At 39.8% G+C, this 23,608-nt stretch overlaps 1 protein-coding gene across 1 annotated transcript in view; it reads right to left on the bottom strand.

Moving 5' to 3' along the window:
- LOC122816268 (sorting nexin-21-like) overlaps positions 1-18,946 on the bottom strand; it is a 48,912-nt gene extending 29,966 nt beyond the window's left edge. The window contains exon 1 of the mRNA XM_044089005.1: positions 18,791-18,946. Coding sequence (XP_043944940.1) covers positions 18,791-18,817 — 27 coding nt within the window. The 5' untranslated portion in view covers positions 18,818-18,946. The remainder of the gene's footprint in view (positions 1-18,790) is intronic.
- Between the last annotated feature and the right edge of the window lie 4,662 nt (positions 18,947-23,608).

Raw genomic sequence — 23,608 nt, 5'->3', positions numbered from 1 at the left:
ATTTGACTTGCTTTTGAATATGAAATAGCAATCTTTTCTTTGATCTAAAGTTATGAACTGAAGTCAAGTCTATCAAGTACAAAGGCTTGCTATTCAACTATGCCCTTATTGGATTAAAATCATTGAATTTCTCAAGCAGGGAACTATTGCAGGCAACCCGAAAAAAAAAAAAAAAAAAAAATTACAGAACTTTTCCATTCCTTCTCCTGCACGTATGTGTGTGTGTGCGTGCGTGTGTGTACCGATACAGACACAAGGTTAAAACAGACACTCAATCTGACTTAACTGTGGCACTGAAAAGTCTCTCAGTGAAGTGTGTGTGTAGGGGGGGGGGGGTGTTAAAAAAAATGATGGGCTTCATACCTTACCAACAGCTACTACTTTATAAGAACCACATTATCTATCCTAAACACACACTAGATAAAAATCTCCACCGTCCAGCAACAATGTACTACTCCACTCACTAATCTGATGAGTAAAAAAAAAAATACTACTTCGACAGCAAATGCCTCACTGGGCATGTCTCACTGAGCCAAAGGCCATTTATAGGAAGAGACTGTATAAATTCATGCAAGCAATCAAGAACTCTGTCCCACTAGGCCCAAGGTCTTTTTACAGTAAAGCCTACATACATGCACACAGACCCTCAACAACCCAGAAAAAAGCAAGTGCAAAATACACATATACAAAAACAGTCAAATTGTAAATTGCAGAAATTATAAATGGTTACTTCCTCAATAGATACATTTCAGCCATGGCTTAACAGAGAAATTCTTATGTAAACCTTCAGTAACTGCAAGCAACCAGTGCATACATTTGTACACAGTTCTGCTTCCGCTGCTACCTCTCAATTACCAAAAACACTAGACTGCAAAGCACTGCTGCAGACGTGATATGGCAAGTTACATGCAGCATTTTTAAACACACTACTACATTTTTAGTACTGTACAAAATGTTCACTGATCATCTTTTTAGCTTCGTTTTTACGTACAGCCTCACTACACCAAATAATGTGTTGCAAAATGACATGGTTTAAGTACCAATTGAAATTAGGTCTATCAGCGAACGCGGATTTATCAACCCCATGTAAGCTACATCTTACAAGCACTTGGAACAGCGATATTTTTTTTCCTAGGAGAAAAAAAAAAATCTGTTAAAAAAATAAAAAACTTCAAAACATTACATAAACCGGGTGGCTTTGCCACCCACCCCCCCTAAATATACCAACTCTAAGATGGCACCACAGTGAGGAAAACGGCAAAGTAACGGAGGTGGCCAAGCGATTTCTTTCCCAGGTAAAGAAATCTCTTGTATGGCGTTTCGCTATTTTGCTGTTTCGTACTTTCAAGTTCGATCAAGACATATTCGAAGGATTGCATCTTCGATTATACAATAGGAACCCCTGAAACAGCATTCCTGAACACCTAGTGAAACAGCTCTTACATATGCTAATCACAAAACTGAAACATGTCCTCACTTAGTTCTCATCTCTGGGTTAAATTACCAGATCTACTTATGAAAATGGACAGGTCCCTATTACATCGAAAGATGACACCATTGAACAGCAATTCGAACGGCATTTTATTGAACATGGTAAAGACACTAGCCAAGCCAAAAACTCCTTACTGCAGTATAAAAGGAAGGTTCCAGCAGCCAAGCACACAAAAAACTGAGGCGTAGTTGATACCTTAATCCACGATACAAACACTTCTTTGACAGCGCAAACTTAACATAAAGCACTTTGTCTCACTAATAGTGAGACTTCCAGAGACAAAGTTTCAAGTGTAAAACATTTCAATATAAACCCTACCCAATATCCAATTAACACTCCTTAAATTAGTTCATTAAATTAATAAAAACAATTTCAATATACTGGCTTTGCACCTAAATGTCAAACAGTACTGCAATCATGTTTACATTCACATATCCAGACAGAACACTTCAGTTGCCTCAACATTCCGGACATTACTACAACCACTTTAAACCTGATGTTATTAAAGACCTTCACTGAAACTTTTAATCCCTATTCAATTTGATATAATTTCAGACTTTTACGGCTAAGTAAATACAGTCCGTTGCATCAAAAACACCTGCAAAATGAGGTACAAATATTTGTACTACCCCGTCTATCCATACTCTGATTGTTGCCACCACACTTTCGGTAAATGCATTATCCAAGTTGAAAAATGTTTTTATCATTAAACGGAGATTTTACTGAACAGTTGAGCTGCTTTCGAGGTTAGTTAGTTATTCCACTCCACCTTTTCAGTTACAGGTATACGCAACAGAACTACGTAGTACAGCCTGCATTTAAAGCAACCTTTCACTAGAATTAATAAACTCTAATGTGTCCTGTTCTTTAAGAACACCCTAAAATTGGGTAGTGATGTGGACATTTCAAACCCATTGCAGTCAAATATTTTGGAAAATAAGAATGTAATCCAATGTTTAAAAATCTTAAACTTCTAAATGTGTTAATATATACATAAAACACCCCTTCAACTACACGTAGACATGTAACTACACATGTAGGGTTTATAATGAAATGTTTTACACTTGAAACTTTGTCTGAGGAAGTCTCACTATTAGTGAGACGAAAAGCGCTTTATGTTTCGTTTGCTGTCTCAAATAAAGAAGGGTTTGTATCGTGGGTTAAGGTATCAACCATGCCTCAAGTTTGTGAGTGTTTGTGCTTGGCTGCTGGAACCTTCCTTTTGCTACAGTAAGGATTTTATTGAACATGCCGTTCATCAATCTATTCTGACAGAGACTGCATTACAGTAGGGATCAGAAAGTTTACCCTTTCCTCACTGTAGTGCTATCTCTGAGCTGGTATATATAATTAGAGGGGGTGCAGCCCCCCACAAATGAGGAGAGTTTAATGAATGACATTTCCAATGAAATGCCATTTGATAATTTGATCCTTCGATTTAATATAAAATCCGAAACTGAATGTAAATCTGTGCTACAGCCAAGCAACTTCCTTGAACTTCAAACAATATGCTAGTTTTGTTCAATGAAAAGGCCTCAACAGCACTTTACTTGACACCACAGACTAAGTTAAAACTCTACCCTCCCAGGAATTATCTGAGATCAGAGTTTTAACAGCCACCTTGTATTTGCATTTCAGGGTCAAAATCATTTATGAACTTGAGATAAAATACAAAATCTTATAAAGGGAGAGCAGAATATAAATATGCCACATACCTTCCCAGCAACATCATCATTACAAGTTAACAAATATCAACATTGCTCGGTCTTGCCCCCCCCCCCCCCCGGCAGTAAGGCAACAGTGATTTAACAATCAATTTAAAAGGGTATGAGGGAATGACCCCCTCTCAAAAATGCATCAGGATGTTACATGGATTTTCCAGACTTAATGGCTGGATGGTGCACAGCAGGCTAGGAGATGACTGTATCTGTTGGTTATGTCAGTCTCTCTGCATGCACTTCTGTCTGTTGCTTCTACCAAAGGCAAACATGCATTAGTAGTAGATGAAACGCATACAAATCACATACAAAAAAGGCATTTCATATCACTGTGTAAAGAGGAGCGAAGCCCAGACTGTAGTAGTAGTAGTACTAGTAGTAGTAATAGTACTAGTAGTTTTCCCAGTTAGGGGTCGCCACAGCAGAACTCCAGTCTGCTAATGACTGGCAGTTGGTTTTTATGGCGTTGAGTTGCCAGCCCAACGCCCAACCTTCAACGAAGCCCATTCAACACATCTTTCGAACGCGCACTCTACCGCGGGGAGGAAAATGCAGACTCCACACAGAAGGCACTCCCAACCCAAGCAGAGAATCGAATGGGAGAACCTCTTACTGTAAGGCAACTACGCTACTGCTGCACCACCGCAGCAGTCAAATAACTGCACACCAGTGCTGCTCCCAAAATGCCAGAATGCATTAAACACACAAGCCTGTTTCATCTGGCAGTGCAGATTCCAAATTTAATAATTCTGCGCACCCTTGTCACTACACCTGGCAGTACTGAATTGCACCTTATTCTTTCATTACAATAACAGATTTCAATCAACCGATTAAAAGTATCAACTGAAAGATAAGCAGATCTGTGGCATGTGGCATGTTTAAGAAGACCAGACTCTTTAAAAAGTTGAGAGGGTATGACCTGATTACCCCTTGTTTGTTGATGTACCACAGGATTGTTTTATTGACTAACAGCCTGAAGAGGTCCAGGAGATTAAAAATAAATTAAGAGAACGAAGTGCCTCAATTAGAGTCAGCATCTCTTTTAGAATTATGTGCCTACATTCATCCATGGTGTCCCAAACACCTTGCACTTTTATCCCTCCTGAAATTGTTTCCCAAGCAAAGTCTGACTCATCTCTAGCAATTGACTGTTTTGGACTGGGGGTGAAGGGGATTTAGGGAAATTTTATGCTGTTAGCTAGGGCAATCTACCCATGTAGCAAGGGCAACTGCAGCTGTGATCAATATGACGAACATTGTACAGTTGTGTAAGTACACAACCAAAACAGTACATGTTTGAATGATCACTGCTGCAGTAGCCACTTACTCCTTCCACCCTCCTTTGTTTTTTTTTTTTTAATTTATGCAAGCATGTGTATTTATATACAAACTTGTACTCCTAGCTACGTTCTCTCAAGGCTATGCCTTCCTTCCACAGTTGACATGAAATCTCCGAAGGGTCTAGCACTCAAACCTGCATTTTTAGACAACTCAGCTTGAGTGACTCGAGTGTGTGGAAGATGCCCTGAAGCTTTGAAGCTGGTTGGCTATAATATCCTTGGCAGGATATAACCCATACAGCCACTACTACTACAGTCTACTGCAGCAGTGATCATTTGAACATCCAATGTTGTAGGTTTATTTACTCAACTGTAATTTTTTCTTTTGCACTGCCCGAATTTGAGTCTTGCAACATCTACATTACATGCTTGGTTTGTGGTTTCTTTTTGACAGGAAAAATGAGGTCAACCATGTTACTAATGGCAGACACTCCTTTCCCAGGGATGGGCACAGCATTCTGATACAGCACGGAAAACCTTCCATGTTCTCCTTCCCAGGACTTGGCTCTCCCTTGTCCACTGAGGGGACTGCAACAGCCAAAGGGCATGGCTAACCCTCAGTCCATAGTGGCTATGGCTGCTACACCAAAGTGATCCGGGATAAAAGTGTGTTCCGAGGTACAACAAATGGCCACAGCACTGTCACTCATGTTTGACTGAAGCAAACTGCTAGCCTGCTGTGGTGGCAAAGGTTATTTGCTTAACTTTTTTGTGAATGGAAAAAAGGACTGACCATGGACTGAATCTGTTCCAGGGTCAAGCAGAAAAATGGTCCCTTTATCCTGGGAAAAACAAGCAACAAATGTGAGTAAAACTACCAGTCCACAAAAATTACCTTTTTTCTCTAACAAAAGTTAAAAGCACTTTCAAAAGCTACGGCAGTCCCACAACAAAATAAACATTTTATCAGTTAATTAAAAAACTGTCCGAGACAATGAATGCTCCTTTTAAGAGTACATTACAGGCTCGAGGAGAAAAAAAAAAAAAAAAGTATTTCTCCTTAAAGGGGAACTTATTTGCCCAGCTAAGGAAAGCACAAGCAGACAGTCAATCCTCACAACCCTCAGAGGAGTGTACTCTTTGGCAGAAGGAAATCACTGAAGGGTTTCACGCCCAAACTTGTCTTTTAGTCAGCTCAGATCTAACGGATTGACAGTTCGGCCATGTGGAAGGTGTCCTAAAGCTTTGGAAGCTGGACAGCTGCTATATCCTTTTGCAGGATATAACCCCATACAGCTAAGGCTACTGCAGCAGTGATAGACATAAAGAGCATCCATAGGTCTTTCTTCAGTCATGTTAGAAACCTCAAGGGAAGCACATAGTAATGTGCTGAACTGGTGGTTAATGGTGCCACTTTCACACAGCCTGGTGATATAGTGAACCTGTTAGACAAATTTAGCTCCAACTTACCTCACCCTTCAGCCCCAACAACCTCGCAAGAAATATCCTCAAACATAACCCTTCCAACTATAACTGGTAAATGTAGTTGCGGTGCTCGTTAAAGCCAAGAATGCAGCCTCAGTGGGCCCCAACATCATCTCAGGGTGCCTTCAGAGATGTCGAAAATACTACTTATCAGGGGGTCCTGGAGTCACTACTTAAACTGTAGTGTTAAGTCTTTGTCCCGCAAGCATGGAGGACTGTCACTGTAATCCCCTTCATAAGGGAGGCCCTTCAACATAGCCTGGAAACTACAGACTCATTAGTCTGACTAGTCTTCTTTGCAAAGTCATACAAAAATTACCATGAAAATTATCAGCAAGGACACAGGAGACCTCCAAACACTGGATCCTTCCCAGTTTGGCTAAGTCAAAGGAATGTCATGCTTACTGAATCTGATGGATTTTTTTGAAAATGTCATGGACGACAGGAAAATGGTGCACACTGCCTATCTAGATCTGGCTAAAGCATTTGATACAATACTCCACTCTGGCATTATCAACAAAGTTGCAGAACTAGGTATAAACCCTTAACACTATGGATAGCTAGCTGGCTCACTGACAGGACCCAGGAGGTTAGAAAATCGAAGCCACCACTAGAGAGAGGCCAGTCATCAATGTTGGCCCCCAGGTCTCTGGGCTGGGCTCACTCTTCTTTGGCATCTACTTCTCAGATGTCAAAGTCAATGTCAAGGCCTCTGGCTAACCAATTTTGCAGATGACTGCAAACTGGAAGCAGTCACGGAATTCCCCCAAGATGAAAGCAATCTTCAAGAAGGTCCAACAGACAAATGCTTGGTGGCAAAGCCAAATGCATTATAGAACCTCTTGGGAAGTCAGCCACCCCAGTTAACTACATAATCAATAAAACACCCGTAAAAGTTGATTCACTAATCAGGGAACTTGTGTAAATGGTAACCTAGCCTTCGATCAACATGTACCCAAGTTATTAAGAAAATCCAGTACTTGCGTATTATCGCAACCACGTGTTCAAGTAGGACAAATGGCTGTTTTCCAAGCCATACAACGGTTTCTCCCGTTTGAAATCAGATTGCAATAATATGTACTATTCTACAATCATACGTTTTGCAAGAAAGCCAAAAATGTCATTATGAGAACAGACCAAAAAAGGTACGAGGCATAAATCTGGACATTCGGTGAAAAGCTGGAGATTTGAGAGGTACTTTGCCCACGTGTCAGTTATAATGCAGTAGTACTTCATGTTCTATAAACTGTGTACCGACAATGACTTTGAAACAGTTTTTAGGCTTTGAATAACTCCAGACATGTCGATACACATGTGATCACTTGTCTACACTAAAAGCAATGTTTGTAGGTTTCTGCTAAGCAGAGGTTCAAAGAAAGACTTCTCTAATGTAAAGGTACAAGATTATGAAAGCTTACACCACCCACAAATACAAAATATAACCGTTACTCCTTTTCCTGCCTTATACACGACAGACTAATATTTAGTAGTTCAGGCACTCCTTTTAAAATTAACAGAAATATTTTTGGCAAAACATAAGGAATTATCGCAGGTTGGAAATGTGGTTGCGATAATGTGAAAGTACAGAAAATCATTCTATATTGCTTAACGTATAAGCAAGGGAATGGCATCTGGGCCAAGAGAGGTCATTGTACCATTGTCCTTGGCTCTCATCAGATCCATCATGAAGTATAATGCCCCCTTCAGCATGTATCTGACCAGACATATGCAGCAACTGGAACATCCACAAAGGCTCCTCACAAAAAGGATACACAGAGTAAACAATGTCCTAGGATTATTGTATGATACAAAGTAAACATAAAAAGCTTTGAGGCAAACTTCTGAGAGTTGATCTTTGCCTAGCAAACAAGGCACCCCAGACCCTATTTTGGATGAGTGTTCTGCACATAAACAAAACCAGAACTATTAGATCAAAATATCTAAATTTTGCTTGCAACATAAAAAGGACAGACACGCTAGAGAGACAGATATGTTTCTCAGAGAATTCCCATTCTCTGGGAACAGGCACCCCCCATCCATTTGAAGCAGAGTTCCTTGCGAACCCTAGTTAAGTGCCACTTGGACCAATGGATGGGTAATCAGAAATTCATCCCTGGTCTGGCTTTTATGTCTCTGATGGATAAAGGCAGTCAATAAATCATGCCCCTAGTGTGTGCCACGTGTGCCTGTGTGTAACTGTTGGTTAATCATGGTTACCTTGATTATCATATGCAGCTAGTTCTCTCTCCGTTTTGGAATAGCAATGTTTATTACATTGCAAAACATTTTTTGCCTTACATACTGAGCAACAGCCTTCATGTGCAGTGCACTTTTAAATTTACAATAAGCTACTCCATTCAGTAGTTTGCTACTCATACACTATAACAATACCTGCAAGAGTTGAAAGGGCTGTAGAATACTGGAAAACTAGAATGAAGGTCTATCTTAATTACCCAGAACTGTGCTCAAGTGTTCAAAAATTACCACTCTCTCCTTTATGTGCCAGTTTTTGGTTTATTATGTAATAGCAGCATACAGTGGTGGTAGATGTCAATATCCAAATCAAATCTTATGGTCTCAAACAGTACTGAAACAGACAATGTCCATAGCTTCTACACTCATTATACAGTCTGTAAATTCTGTATTCAGAATTACTTCTTCTGCACCCAGTCTCGAGTGTCTGTACCGAACTTCTGTGGACTGCAATGCTATGAACTTCTGAGTATTACTCTGAACTAACTTACTGATTTCTGCATCTGAAGTTTCTCTCCTAGTAAACAAAACCCAGTAAATTTCCTAGAAGTTCTACACTCTTCTTTACCGTCTGTTCCCAAGCCTTGTACCATCCAAACAAGATTTGTTTGTACTCATTCTGTTCGCCCATTTTATTTTTTTATCAGTTTTCTTGACTGAAGATTATTAATTTTTTACTGAAACATTATTTTCTACTGAAACTGCATGTAAAATATAAAATGAAGATACAGATATGCTTTAACATTGCTGCATTTTTAGTCTCAGTCCAGAATAACTAGGTTATGTATAGCAGGTGTGAAACCACAGGCCCAAAGATTATCTGAATCCTCTGATCCGGGTCTAAATCCAACACCTTCCGGCTGTATCTTTTATTTATCCCATCTTGTTCTTTCAGCCGAATTCCCAGCTGTTCTGATTTATTCCTATTTATACCTTATACCCAGAAAGTTTCCCATACTCATGCAAGCCTTGAATCAGTTCCTTCAGGTCTTCCTCATAATTACCCATTGTTATAATCACATTATCTACATACATCTCTATTTTTAAATTCTATGCTGCCTCAGATATATCCTCTTATCCTTGACTGCCTAAGTTTCAGCTGGCTACCACAGTAGATATAATACTACTTACTGAAATATTTATTTTCTTTTTTTTTTCAGGGAAGGGCTTTCATCTCTAAAGTTGTTTCATACATTTATCTGCCACTCACTGCAAATTAGCAAGATGGGCAGTAAAGCTGCAGTACCTGGTATGACTTCTGATCCATACAACTCAATGAACCCTACAATGCATTACTAGTATTTTTAACAGAATACCTTCCCTACTATAAGCTATTACAACTTTCTCAGTCTGTCCATCTCTCTATTTCCCCCTTTAAGCTGGCGCAACCTATTATCACTGCAAGTCCACATTTTATCTGCATAGTAGTTCTCACTTCTCTTTCCCCTACCATAAGTATTAGCTACACAAAGCTGAGTTTACTAAAGCACTAGAAATAAAATAAAACTAATGCTTTGTATCATCATCCAAAAAAGCTCCTCCATTTCAAAAATACCATCTCTCACAAAACAATTTCATATCAAGTGATATGTTTTGACAAAAGGCCCAAACTGTGGCCAAGTAAACTTGTTTTGGAGGACTCCATAGGGAGGAAGATTGCAGTTGAGGGTCACTGGGGAGATGAATGCATAGAAACTAAATAAAATAATCAAACATTCTTAGTAGTTAGATGACACGTGCAAAACTGTGCTAGTATTTATGCCTCAACCCAGTGACTGAGTTAGCCACCCCTGACTAAAAATAACAGCTCAAATACAGACTAAAGTAATAACTTCCCCACTACAGGGAGAAAATATTTGCCAAATCATCAGTTACATGACCAATACACACAGTGCCCAAAGCTTTATGTCTTGTGGTCAGCAACATCTAAAACACAGAACACAAAAAAAAAAAAAGACCAGAAGCATCTTGCAGCAGTCGTAGTAGGTGACATTTCACACCCTGGAGTTCCTGAAACAAAAAGGTGGTTGGTCCTCAGACACCTCCTCCCAGAAGAAATCGGTTGTCCTGCAGGCTTCTGGGTTTGGCCCGTCTACTTTTTGGGTGAACCCCCCCCCCCCAACCGGCCGATGAACTCATCGACCTGATTTCTCAACAGGCATGGAAGGAGATGGAGACTGTCGAGTCTATACAGAAAAGACTAGACAAGATTTTAGCCCCCCTCCCAAAGACCATGCACACTGGAACAAGGAGGTCCCTTGCAGCCACCAAGAAAAAAAAAAACTGGCAGAACCCTAACAGTCCAGGGCTTTGGATGGATTTGGGAAGCACATGTATGCTTCAGTGACCTTTGCCCACAGGTTGCTGAATTATCTGGCACATTTTACGAGGTTACAAATGCATCCATGAGGTTGGTCTCCCATGCAGAAGATACCTCATAAGCAGTGGGTTCAGGCATGTTGAAATTTCTACAGAAAGCATTCCAGGAATGCTGAGCAGTTATCCTCATTGCACCCTTCTGGCCTCACGTTCTACATCCACCCTGGATAGTGGATCCCACTCCTGACCACCCGTCTCACCAGACAGGTACGACTCAACCAGACTTAACAGCCCTCAGGCCAACAGCATGGTTTCTCCAATCCCACTGACTGCCAGACAGTCCAGGCTCTCCTCCCCGGTAAGTCACAGCTTATCTTCTCAAAAAGCTTCTACCAAGAAGGTTTACAAAACTAAATGGTGTTTTCTGGGTCCCTAAAAAGGACCTGGATCCTTTTTTAGTACATTTCCCATCTATCCTTGAGTTTCAAGCTTCAATTTTCAATGAAGGTGCAAGCTTTTCTATTATTAAAAGTGCAATTGGCTGCCATTTTGAATTTCCACCTGGGCAAAAAATAACTTTACCATGGCTTCTTCTAAACTATGTAAAGCTCTCTTAAGGGTCCCTCTGCACCCAAGACCACCTGTTAAAAGGATCCTACTCCTCTTTGTGATGCAACTATCATGCTTCAGGCCTTGACACAAGCTACATTCAAACCTTCAGCCAAAGCAGAACTAAAAGTTTTTGTCTCAGAAAAACATTTTTATTGTTGCTATTACACCAGCCAGATGTGAATCCAAACTCCAAGCACCATCTTTTAAGCCTCCTTACCATTTTTCTTTTTCAAAAAGACATGCCATCATTGCGAACAAATCCATTTTTCTTGTTTAAGGGAGCTTCTGAGTCCAAAATAAACCAGGTCATTAAACTGACTGGTTATGTACGTTCTCCACCTTTTTGGATGTACATTGGCAACTTTGGCTTTTATCTTCACAGAACCACAGACTTCAGGAAAACTGACCAGCTATTTGTTTCATTTTTATCCTAACAGATTTGGCAAACTAGCATCCAAAGTTACACTGGCCAAATGATTAAATGAATGTATTTCTTTTGTTATGGTTAAAAAGGCTTATCCTTGCCCCAACCTCCTAGAGCTCATTCCACGATGTCTACGGCAGTTTCTTCAGCCTTCTGGTCAAGGGTTTCCTTGGATGACACTTGTGCAGCTGCAACTTGGACTAATTTTCACACCTTTATTGTTCATTACAAATTAGATTTCCAGGAACAGAACAGCCTTTAGTTCTACAGTACTCCTGAATATTCTTCCGTGAGGTCCTCCCAAGGTTACAGGTAGTTAGGGACTCTGTCCCATCAGTTCAGGAATGAATAAAAAGGACGTCAGATAAAACAGTTATGTACACACCATAATGTTCCATCTGTATTGTTTATTTTCATTCACCCTCAAATTCCATCCCACCTGCCTCCTTTCTTTGCTTCTGGAAAAAAAAAAACTTGTTCAGGGACCTTTTTTTGAGCTCCAACTTTTTTTTCCTTTCTATCTTTGTCAATTTCTGTAATAGGTCGTCCCTTTGCATCTAGGGGCAGCAAACTCGATTTGAGGTATGTTAGGCTTAAAGGCCATTATGGGTAAAGGGAGGGGCTCGAGAGTTCTTGGGGCCAATGATCTGGTAGAAGTGGCCGAGTCGGCACAGTCTCATTAACTGAAGAAAAATGAAAATGGACAATACAGAAAGAAAATTATGGTGAATACACAACTTATTTTTAAAAGCACCCCTTGCTGAAGTTAAGGTCAGTTCATGGGCTAGGCAGTAAAATTTGCCAGTACAAATGATAGTGGCATAATGAAAGATTTGTTTCAACCTGCTGTCTGCAGTAATATGTCCCTGACCTCCTGTTCTAAACTTAGAAAGTTACTAGAACAACAAGATGTGCATTCCATAGCTCTCGACTTTCTATCTCCAAAATGAGGAATACTAGCCCTCATAATGTGGAGCAAATGGGCAAAATGTGGAACACATACCAATGGCTTACTAACAACCTCAACTAGGAAGGTCATAATAGTTAAAACATGATGTTGTTACTTACACTAAAGGGGAGTGTAAACTTAAAGGGCTGACATGGTTCTGAAAGTGCTTTATGGCTTTGAAAGCAGGGGGAAAAAAAAAAAAAAACACTGCTTTGTTTTTCTTTTCCATTTTTCCGGTAATTAGTACTATATGGAGCAAATAGAGCTCCCATGCACTACAAAGAATTATGAACAGGTTACTGATAATAACCCAATATGTGTTCTCGACATAGATGCAAATATTCACCTTGAGAGCTTCTTGATATCCATGTCTGGAACAATAATCCTCCATACAGTACATTGAGCGCCACAATTACAATCCACAAACAGCAAAAAGACAAGCTTAAGTTCAGCACTCAAACACCGTTAAATTTGGATCATGAACTAGAGAAACTGGACAGTGTCAGATGGCAAATGGCAGCAGAGGACAGACAACTTTTAACAGCTGTTACGGTTTCACTCTGCCACACTTATAAACAAAAAGTGAGGCCGAATCAACCATCCAACACCTTTTAAAGTGATTAGTTATAAAAAGAGGATCTCTTCAGTTTGGCCTGCTGCCAGTAAACACTTTAGAATCCTAGGTTTTTTTCAGTGACTGATAGTACATGATGCAGATAAAGCTCCACGCACTACAAAAAAATATGCATCAAAAAACAGAACCAGATATGTCAAGATTCACCTCACGTTTTGATCCCACACTGAATTTCCTTGGCATCCAGGTTTTGTACATAAGCTTTGGGTCTTGGAATATAATCCTCTATATTGTGTGTTCAAGACATAAATGCCAAGAAATTCACTCTAGGATGCGAATACTAAACCCACATGTCAAAAGTACAAAAAGGTTATACTCTGCAAAACCCAGTCATAATTCTTTACAGTGCATGGAGTTTTTTTTTATCTTCTCCAGGTACTACAAGTTATGAAAAAAAAAAAAAAAAAAACTTGGAGTGCGATTCATTTTTATTGTTTTTTTAAAGCCATTAAAAGCAAGTAAAATACTTCAGCGCTCCCAAAATACACAGAGGCAGAATTAGTGTTTCTGTGAAGAATGAAAAACTTTAACTCTATTATAAATGAAGTGTGTGTCAGAACGAAGTTTCCAAATGTAGCACAGGGAAAAGATATTGACAGGTTTTAAAGCTCTTTATCTTCTGCTGCTGTTCTCCCTAGCACGAGACCCATTCTCAACAACACTTAGCTGCACTCAATTTTTTGTTAAGCACTGTTAAAGCCAGAGGCACTACATAAATATTTAGACTGCTGTCTTGATCAAATCAGCACCACACACACCAACAGTTACACTGCTGTTTGATCCAATGCTACCTGACTTCATGTGTGTATTAAGAGCAAAGAATAATCCCAACTTACTCAATTACTAAAATAAGAAAAAAAAAAATAGGAATGTAGAAACAGTAAGTACTAGGCAAGCAATTACAAGGTCTATAAGAAGTCTAGTCATATACATCTTTAAGTGAACATGAACTGTTGTAAATATACTTGTACAAAACCAAGTAAACAGAGAATACACTTCTATTCCCTTCTAAGAATGGCTTAGCCTCTACTCAACACCCACCTTCGACAAACTAACGTCTACCACTACAGAAGTGGATTAAATCCGAAGTAGCATCAGTGTCAAACTCTCAGGAATGAAAATGTTTCCCAATCATAAACAGAGCAACACTGTAACTTTTTAAACTCCACTAATATAAATTACTACCCACCACCAAGTAACTAGGTCAAGGCTGAAAAAGGTCTTTGGACTAGTCCACCTACCTGGTTACCACACACACACACACACACACACACACACACACACACACACACACACACACACACACACACACACACACACACACACACACACAGAGAGTAAATGCTACTTTCGATTGGCCCATCCCTCAGACCAAAACATAAGGGAGGGTCTTCTTAGGACTTCAGTTCTACCAGAAATTTATTCCACAGTTTGCCATCACTGCATGTCAATTGTCAAACTAACACAGTAAGTCAGGTGGACCCCCAAGGCCGAAGCATAATATCAGAGGCTGTAGCAAAGCTTCTGCTCAGAACCAATCTTGATGCCCTCTGGACTGTTCATGGCCATTTCACTGCATAAAGAATACCTTGGTGGTTGGTCTAGAGCTGTACTAACAGAAAATAGGCAAAAAAGGAGCACCCAATTTGCTACCACAGTACATATACTAAAGAGGTGAGAGAGAGGGGAAATCTACCTTTCAAATGGGCCTCGAGGTCCCAATTCTATTACAGGCTGGCGAGAGAATTCACGTTGGATACAGATCATTAACCTATTGAATGACCTCCAAAGAAAAAGAAGTGAATGTCAGGCTATGCAGGTGCAGGCCATAACACTTCAACCACTCCACTTTTGCACCCAACATAGGCTTAAAGATCTTTCAATAAAGCTGGACATAGCATGACCAGTTGCATAACCAACAGATAAGGCAAACAGCGCTCGGTAAAGACACGATTGTTCAAGTTACTTAACATCTTAAAAAAAATTTTTACTCAAGTAAATAGCAAATGCTGGAGGTGTGAAGGGGGAAAAATTAGGTAACTGGAAACTTGTTTTCTTTTTACGGGAGGGAATGTAATGAACTGGCAGATTTTAAAAACTCCCTACAGAATACTCCATCAGAAATATTGAAAAAAATAAATGGCTGTAAACAAGGAAATAATTATTTTGAGCTAGGACACTGGATCTGAATTACCTAGACATAGTAATTGATCAAGTTTAATTCTACTGGCTGGACAAAAAAGCATTCACTAGAAAATTGAAAAAAATCGAAAAACAGGTAAAAAGAACTGTAAATGGGATCTCTGGAAAAGGGTTGGAGCAAATTACACAAAAATAAACTGAATTTGTGCATGAAATATTCAGGAGGAGTGAGGTTTGTGGGAAGGCAGGAATTGAGCAATTTATGTAATGTTGGACTAAATGGGAGTTATAAAGAAAGAGCACATATGTTACATTAAGTAAATGAAAAATGTTAACATGGGTTATTTAAACACTAACTTATGTGTGTCTATGTTTTCAGCAATAATAAAGGTATTAAAAAAAAAATCTCAAACGTAACAGCTTTAATCCAGAAGTCTCTCTCCAATTACCACGCGATAACAGATGATTCAACAATTAAACACTGTATTCTGCAGGAGTAGAGACTGACAGATGCACACACACTCACTGGTCTTTCTGTTCCCTACTTATTTCTGATCAGCAGCCTCTGCCAATCACTCATGATCTCTTATGTTAAACGGGCAGGGGAAGAGGGTATCCTTGACATGATTTATTTTGTAAGAAGCTTACAAAGCACAGAACTCACGATTGTTATCAAGTAAGCAAGCCTTTAATAAGTAATTTTTTTTGCAAACCCCTAGGAAAGTCACTTTGTAATGTGAACAGTTCAACTTGATTTCTCACAATGCTAACCCCTACCACCTCCTCCTGAACACCTACACTGCAGACAGCACAGAAACCCCAAAACCTCTCCCCGAGGAAAGAGGAACAGAGTCTGCTTAATATACACACTTCAGGACCCTAAATGAGCTCAAGTCACCATAGGTTCATAGGCGTTACAAATGGAAATTCTTTCTCTGTGGCAGTAGGCAGACTTGAAAAGTTTCATACCAGTTGAAACACAGAAGTGCAACAAAGTTTTCAAACATCCCATTTGTTTATGTAATGCATTCTAGCAGTTCAAACTGGTTTATACTGGTGAAAAAGCTACAAGAAACTGGAATTATGTTATGAACTGTGGAGGAATTGTGTATTCCCTATTATGAGATGGAAACAGCTAAACTGTGGAACAAAACATCTCTTTATATTCACTTACACACCCTTACTTCTAGAATATCCTCATTCACTTTTACATAAATACATACTCTGCTTACTACATACTGAATGTCTCAGCAGTACATAAAACCTAGACAGTCAGGCACTACTTCAGGCATGGGCAATACTGCCCTTCTAGTTTGACTATATCAAAGCAGTCACTCTCATAAGTGTCTTGTTCTTAAACATACCTAAATCAGCAGTTACTTTAATAGAATTTGATAATCTATTCTATCAGCTACTTTCTCAGATACGCAAATAGTACATCTCTCGTTCTTATAAAATGTCCTAACCATGCTGTCCAATGATTCTCTACTACTCTTTTGATAAACCCAAACATTCCCAAAAGTAGCCATTGCTAAATACGTATAGACACTTGAATAAAGTGTCTTCTTAAAATATCTATAAGACACGCTGTACAAGTTCAGATATATTTATCTTTCATAATAACAAACTTTCGCATCCATGGATGCCTTTGGTATACTTTTGCTGTACTCTTTCCAGTTTACTTATGCTAGTTTTCTTGTAAGGGTTCCATATTATTCCATACTCTAGTTTGGGTCTAATGCAATGCACAAAACAATTACTTCACCACTTCTAATGTATAACAATCATTAACCAACTGATTGATTTGATCAGGAAAAACTCAAAGGCTGGACCTACTCAAACACAGGTTCTTAAAGATGGGTTTAACAAATGCATGCCTCCAAACTTGTCAAAATCCCCCCATATTTAAACGGACTAGTGATTAACAAACAATGTACTGCAAGTTCAGGTTGAAGTGTTACTAATTCCGTTTCCACTTGTGCTTGGTTTGGGTCCAGGGTCCAGTTTGTAATTCTTTCAATATATTCGGATTTAGTTTCAGTATATGAATCTACATGTTATTAGCACAATTTACCATGGACCCCCTTTGTGGAGCAAAACTGTTTAATATAAGATTTTGTAAACACATAAATCAGCTGTATTTGAGACTCTACAGTTTATCAATTTCTACCTACCACATACTATACACCAATAAAATTATTCCCCTTATGTTCATTAGATTTATATAACTGTCTTCAAATTTTCCTATCTAGTCTCACACTTTTAATTTTTTTATCCGGTTTGTTTACGTTTTCAAAGTTATAATTTGATCTCGTTTCCATGTCATACATATTTCTTTCATCTTAAGAATTTTGTGCTTATGGGAATATATCCCAATGATTTTGCATACCTGGATCCTGAGGTTAAAATTATTTATTAATATTTGCATTAAATTTCTCTTTCAAAACTTGCATATCCCTTATGCAATATTTTCATTAATACATCACTCCAATTACATAGTGACTTAGCTTTCAAAAGACCTCCGCCACTTGTCCAAGCACAACTTTCACACCTCAACTTAGTTGCCAACAGTTTATAAGGCTCCTATAGTTACACTTTATTTGTAACGTTTACTTTAAACTTTTATCGATCACATACGTTAACTTACTACATCTCTGGCACTTGTCAGCAATTACCTGCCCACCAAAGGACAAAGGCAAACGCAGTCTAACCTTAAAATGAATACGTCTTCAACACCTCTTCAATCTAGGATCACAGTCAGACAGCTATCGTTTAAAAGGAAGGCCCGAAAGAAATCCTCCACAAAAACAATTACAAAGGGAGGGCATATTAAACAACCCAAATTTTAAAAAATACGCAGCCAGTGTGTGAAAACACAAATATACATAGACCAATTTTACCGCATCTGATCTACACAAATCAAAGGAGGTTAAGAAAAAAGTTTAAAGTAAATTGCTACTGAAAATAAATAAGAGACGGGTTTAAGTTTCAATTCGCTCCCTGATTGTATTGAAAGGGAGAAAGTTGGGAAACTCCCACCACACTACTCAACACGGTCTTGTTGCTAGATGTAACTAGAAAATACAATACGCTTTTACATAAAAAAAGACCTTTTACAGAGTCTAACTGCATTAATTCCCTGAGATGTTATGTTCAAGAACCACCGCAACTTCTTAGCTAAATAAAACCACGAGTTACGGTAAATTAAGCCGGAAAATATTTTGATGCGACAAGGAAAAACCGAATATGGAACAAGTTACCACATTACCTGACATTTATAATATACCACCTACAGTACACGTCACAGAGTCCAACTTGGAGTTAGGGAGTGGATTAACTTGAGCAGGGTAAATCCCAACCCCAACAACTAAAATCGCCCATAAAAGGGAAAAAAATCTATGCATCCCAAAACAGCACAGGACGGAATCACGTCCATCACTTCTTCAACTTAAAATGTTCACTAACAAGGGGGTTGCTTTTACATTCCAGGAGCCATCCCAGGAATGCATACGCGATAATCCCGCGTCGTTCTATCTAAATCAAGTCTTGTGTCGACACACTGGCACTACTTCGTTTGACATCAAAAACTAAGGAAACATGCCACAACTAAATACTACTCAAAAGTTTCGTGGAAATGTACTGACCGGCAGCACAGAACATATTACACCACAAGACAACTATTGTCAAAGTCTACTTTACGCTTTCCCACTGGCGTCAACGACGCTTCTCCAATCCCAATTTGCTTTTTACACCGCCTACTCGCGTGCCCCTCCACGCCGGCCGCGCCCAACTCTAAGCATGGATATGGTAACGCCCACTGAAGGAAATGGGGCGGGAGGGACGCGTTTCCCAAAAGTTATGCTGTCGAATGCAGACCTCTCAGCTGTCCCGGATTCCCAGAGACCTTGATTTAGACTTAATTTAACCCTTGTACTTCTTAATCCCTCCTAAAACTGATGATTTTGAAGAAAACCTGGCGCATTACGCTTAGGAAACAATGACAATAATTGTTAATAACTTATTTTACTTTAGAAATATTCCCTTATTCTGTCAACGTCTTATAAAAGTACTGATGTTTTAAAAAGTGTCCCTCATTGGTTGAGAGCTATACGACTGATTTGTTTTGCATTATATGTGACCGAAATATTGTAAAGCTGCCTTTAGCGGTTGCTTTATCCATCCACAACCCATTATCTACATGGGGTCGAGGTGTCACTTCAACAGTGACAATCGTCTAGAGCCCACATTCACACTGCCGGGTGGGTAGGATTGCCATTTCAAATGCCAAAAATCGGACATTTTTGTAGAAACGAGAAGTTTTGCAAGTCAAAATATACTCACACCCTGTGCAAAGTACAGAACTTCACCTTTTGCCCAAATAAAATTTTATTCTTGTAACATTTCAGTTGTTTATGCTATTTCATATAATATTTAGGTGTATATTCCTCAACTTCTTAGCGCAAGAAAATCTGGAGAAAACCAAAAATAATAATGGGGGGTGGGGGGGGGCAAAGGCCAGAAATAGGGACAAAGTTTAAATATTGCTCTTATAAACGTAGAAAGTTGTTCTAGTAAGAAGGATCTGTGTTCGTATGCATTTTCTGAAAAATATGAATCCTGAAATTCAAATGTATGTCATTGTTTAGTGACTTCAATCCTCAGTGATTTGCCAGAAAACCAGAACTTATATGAGCAACAGTCAACAGACCAAAATACCAGGCAAAAATCTGGGCATTCTGCGAAAATATGGATAGTTGAGAGGTGTGTTTGGTGTTTAAGGTAAAGAATAACTGTTATGCAGCTATTAAACAAAACGTAGGGTATACTTTTGTTGGAAAATCTGAGAACATTTGCCTTTTTTAGTAGGACACAACTGCCCAAAGAGGACAAAGTGGTAACCTTACGGTTGGGTAGCCTTGCCACTGTGCACAGCTACAGCAAATTTAGGTTCGCAAAGCTTGTGGGAGAAGACCTATGCGAACAGTGAGAACATGCAGACTCTGTCAACTGTCCCCGATTTCCAGGGACGTCCATGATTTTGACTTACATTTTAGGTGTGTCCCTCTTAATCCCTCCTAAAACTGGTGACTTTTGGAGGAAACGTGGCGAATTATGCTCAGTAAATAATGACAATCTATAGATTTCTTTTATTTTACAAAATGTATATTTATTAACATTCTTTTATTCTGCCAATGTCTCACGTTAATAGTATTACTATTCTAGACATGTCCCTGAGTGGTTTAGAGTTATGTCGCAAACTAGACTCGAACCGGTTAACTTCTTCTTGTGAATAGACAATACGATCCGCTGCGCCACTGTTACCCTATATATAAAATAAAGATGTGTTCACATATTCTCTGTCCATTGGTTCTTCTACCAATGATGTCGTTTCAGAGTTGCAGTTCAAACAAATATATTATGCAATCCTAAATAAAACAGCATCGGCAGTTTTTTTAACAGATAGTCAACGGCAAAGTATGACATTTTTATTGAACAATTAGAATTTGTTTTGCATCCTAAACAGTGGCGCCTCTTGTTTTACGTTGCCGTTATATCAAAAGTTTTATTACAACAGACTTCTTGATGTTTCTATTTCACTTCATTTTATATAGATGGTGCACCGTACTTTTTTTACTGCAGTATTTAACGGAATATTATAAAAGCATCAATATATTTTGTGTTTTCATACGCTATCTCAGGATTTCACTACATTCCTGAAAAAAAGACAAGACAGGTGCTAAGTACAGTAAAATTTCCCAATGTTCTGGTATGTCGTTTGTCACAGCAACAGTAGGTTTTATAGGTTCATAGGTGTGTACTAGGCTAATGGCCCTGGAGCCTTTACAAGCCTAGTCCATAGGATTACACTGGCATCGTGCCACCTGACCTTAGTTCCCAGTGCCTCTGTCAGGTAGAGCCACTGGAGTGATCCCCGGGGTGAATTTTCTATTTCCCATCCACTCATCAAGATTTCTCTTGAAGACGGCCAGTGAGGAGCTTGGCTTGACATGCATGGGAAGTCTATTCCATAGCATGAGCTGTCTCTGGGTTATGAACCTGTCCCTCAGGCTTGTTCTGTTGATTGTGGTAATGAGATTGAGGTCTCTGGAGCATGTAGTGCGGAGGGATTGGAATTTCTTTAGATGTAGCATTTCTAACAGAGCTGGGTCAGACATGGCTTTGTAAGTCAAGCAGAGATCACCTCTAAGTAGGTGATATGAGACAGAGAATAGTTGGAGTTTTTTTAGTCTGTCCATATAGGACAAGTGTTTAAGGCCTAAGATCCTCTTTGTGAGGTATTTTTGCAGCCTCTCTAGTTGTTGTAGGTGTCTAGTGAGGTACATGCCAAATGGAGCATCGTACTCGATGACTGGCCTAATGAGGGAAGAGTAGAGGGAGACAATGACCTCTTTCTTCCTGGATGCAAAACCCTTAGTAATGAGATGTGCCACATAGTAGGACTTTCTGATCACAGTGGCAATGTGGTGGTCAAAAGAGAGGTTGCTGTCAACCTGTGTTCCCAGATCTCTTACGACACCTTCTGTGTTCAGTGGACTACCATCGATGTGGTAATTCATGGGAACCGGGTTTTTCCCAAAGGGGATGACGACACATTTTTTTGGCATTGAGCTTAAGGCCACGGTTCTGACACCAGTCATTGGTCTCAGTGAGGCCTTTATGTAGGATGTCAACATCACTTGGGGAATTAATTATGGCTCCCAACTTGCAGTCGTCTGTGAACTTTGTCAGCCAGAGTCCCTTCGTGTTGGCCTGGTCTTCAGAGAATTAGATACCAAACAGGAGAGGACCCAGAACCGAACCCTGTTGGATTCCACTCGTGACGGGCCGACAGTCTGACTTTGAGTCAGCTACTTTCACACTGTGGGTTCTATCTGTGAGCCAGTTTGCAACCCACCTAGTGATATAGGGATTGATGCCTAGCTTAGTGAGTTTTTCTATGATCCTGAGTGGGAAATGGTATCAAAGGCCTTGGCCAGATCAAGGTAGGCTGTATGAACCACCTTGCCTTCATCCACAGTTCTGGTGACTGACTCAAGGATGATCTACCCTTCACAAAACCAAACTGTGTGGGATCCAGAATTTGAAGGTTTCCTATATCTTTGTTTATTAGGTCCATGATGATGCATTCCATAGCTTTGCATATCAGACTTGTCAGGCTAATGGGGCGGTAGTTCCCAGGGTCTGTAGTCACTCCTCCTTTGTGGAGAGGGATGACTGTAGCAGTGCACCATTCAGTAGGGACAAAGCCTGAGGTTAGGCTATGATTGAACAGGGCACACAGGTGAGGTGCCAGTTCACTCTGTAGTTCATGTAGAACACAGCCAGGGACATTGTCAGGTCCCATAGAAGCTGTATTCTTGGCCTTGGACAGTGCTGTTTTAACCTGTGCAGCAGTAATACTGGGTACCTGGCAATCTACTGGTATTGTGATTGGTCCTTGGGGGGGCGAGAGAGAGGGATAAAGTTGGCACTGAATCTGTCGGCCAGTATACTGACAATATCTTTTTGCTTGGTATAGGAGGTGCCATTGTGCAACAGCGCCGAGCAAATCTGGGTATTGCCGTGGAGATTCTTTACATAACTATAGAAGGCCTTGTGGTTGTCTTTACTATCTGCTGCAATTCTGTTTTCATAGCTAGCTTTAGAGGATTTGATGAGGAATCTCAACTTTTTGTTGAGGCTGATAAGGGAGTTTTTCCAGTCTTGGGACTGTTGTAGAGTTTGTTATAGCAAGCGACCACCAGATTGGCTTCCTTTTTTTAGAGGAGAGCATCTTGGTTCTGTTGGATATGGCGAGATTCATGCATTTGTGTATGTGTTCATACAGGGCATTAGTGTATGATTCAGTGGTCATGCAGCTGTTCTCCAATTGCATGAGTACTGTGAAGTTAGCCACTTCTGTTTTTAGGAGCCCAAAGTTAGCTTTGGAGAAGTTTTTCATGGTGGTTACCTTTGCGGGGGGGTTCTGGATTTCCAAGGTGATTAGTTTGTGGTCAGATCTAACCAGAGAGGAGTTGACTATTGGTACAGAGCAATGGTCACCCATGTTAGCAATGACCAGGTCAAGGATGTTGCTACCTCTAGTGGGGGTAAGAATGAGCTGGTCCAGGGCAGTGGAATTAATGAATTCCAGGAAACGTTGGGCAAGTGTATTGGTACATGAATAGTTTTCTCAGTTAATGGAAGGGTAGTTGAAGTCACCCAGTATGAGAGTGTTAGGTTGGACCCTAATATTCTCCAGGGTGGTTAGGAACGTGGAGTGTGAGTCTTGGGACATG

The sequence above is a fragment of the Protopterus annectens genome, chromosome 12.part0 (genome assembly GCF_019279795.1).
Source record: "Protopterus annectens isolate FY-2018-M chromosome 12.part0, PAN1.0, whole genome shotgun sequence".
NCBI lineage: Eukaryota > Metazoa > Chordata > Ceratodontiformes > Protopteridae > Protopterus > Protopterus annectens.
Note: the sequence above shows the minus strand (reverse complement) of the source record. Positions and strands in the feature narration are given on the sequence as shown.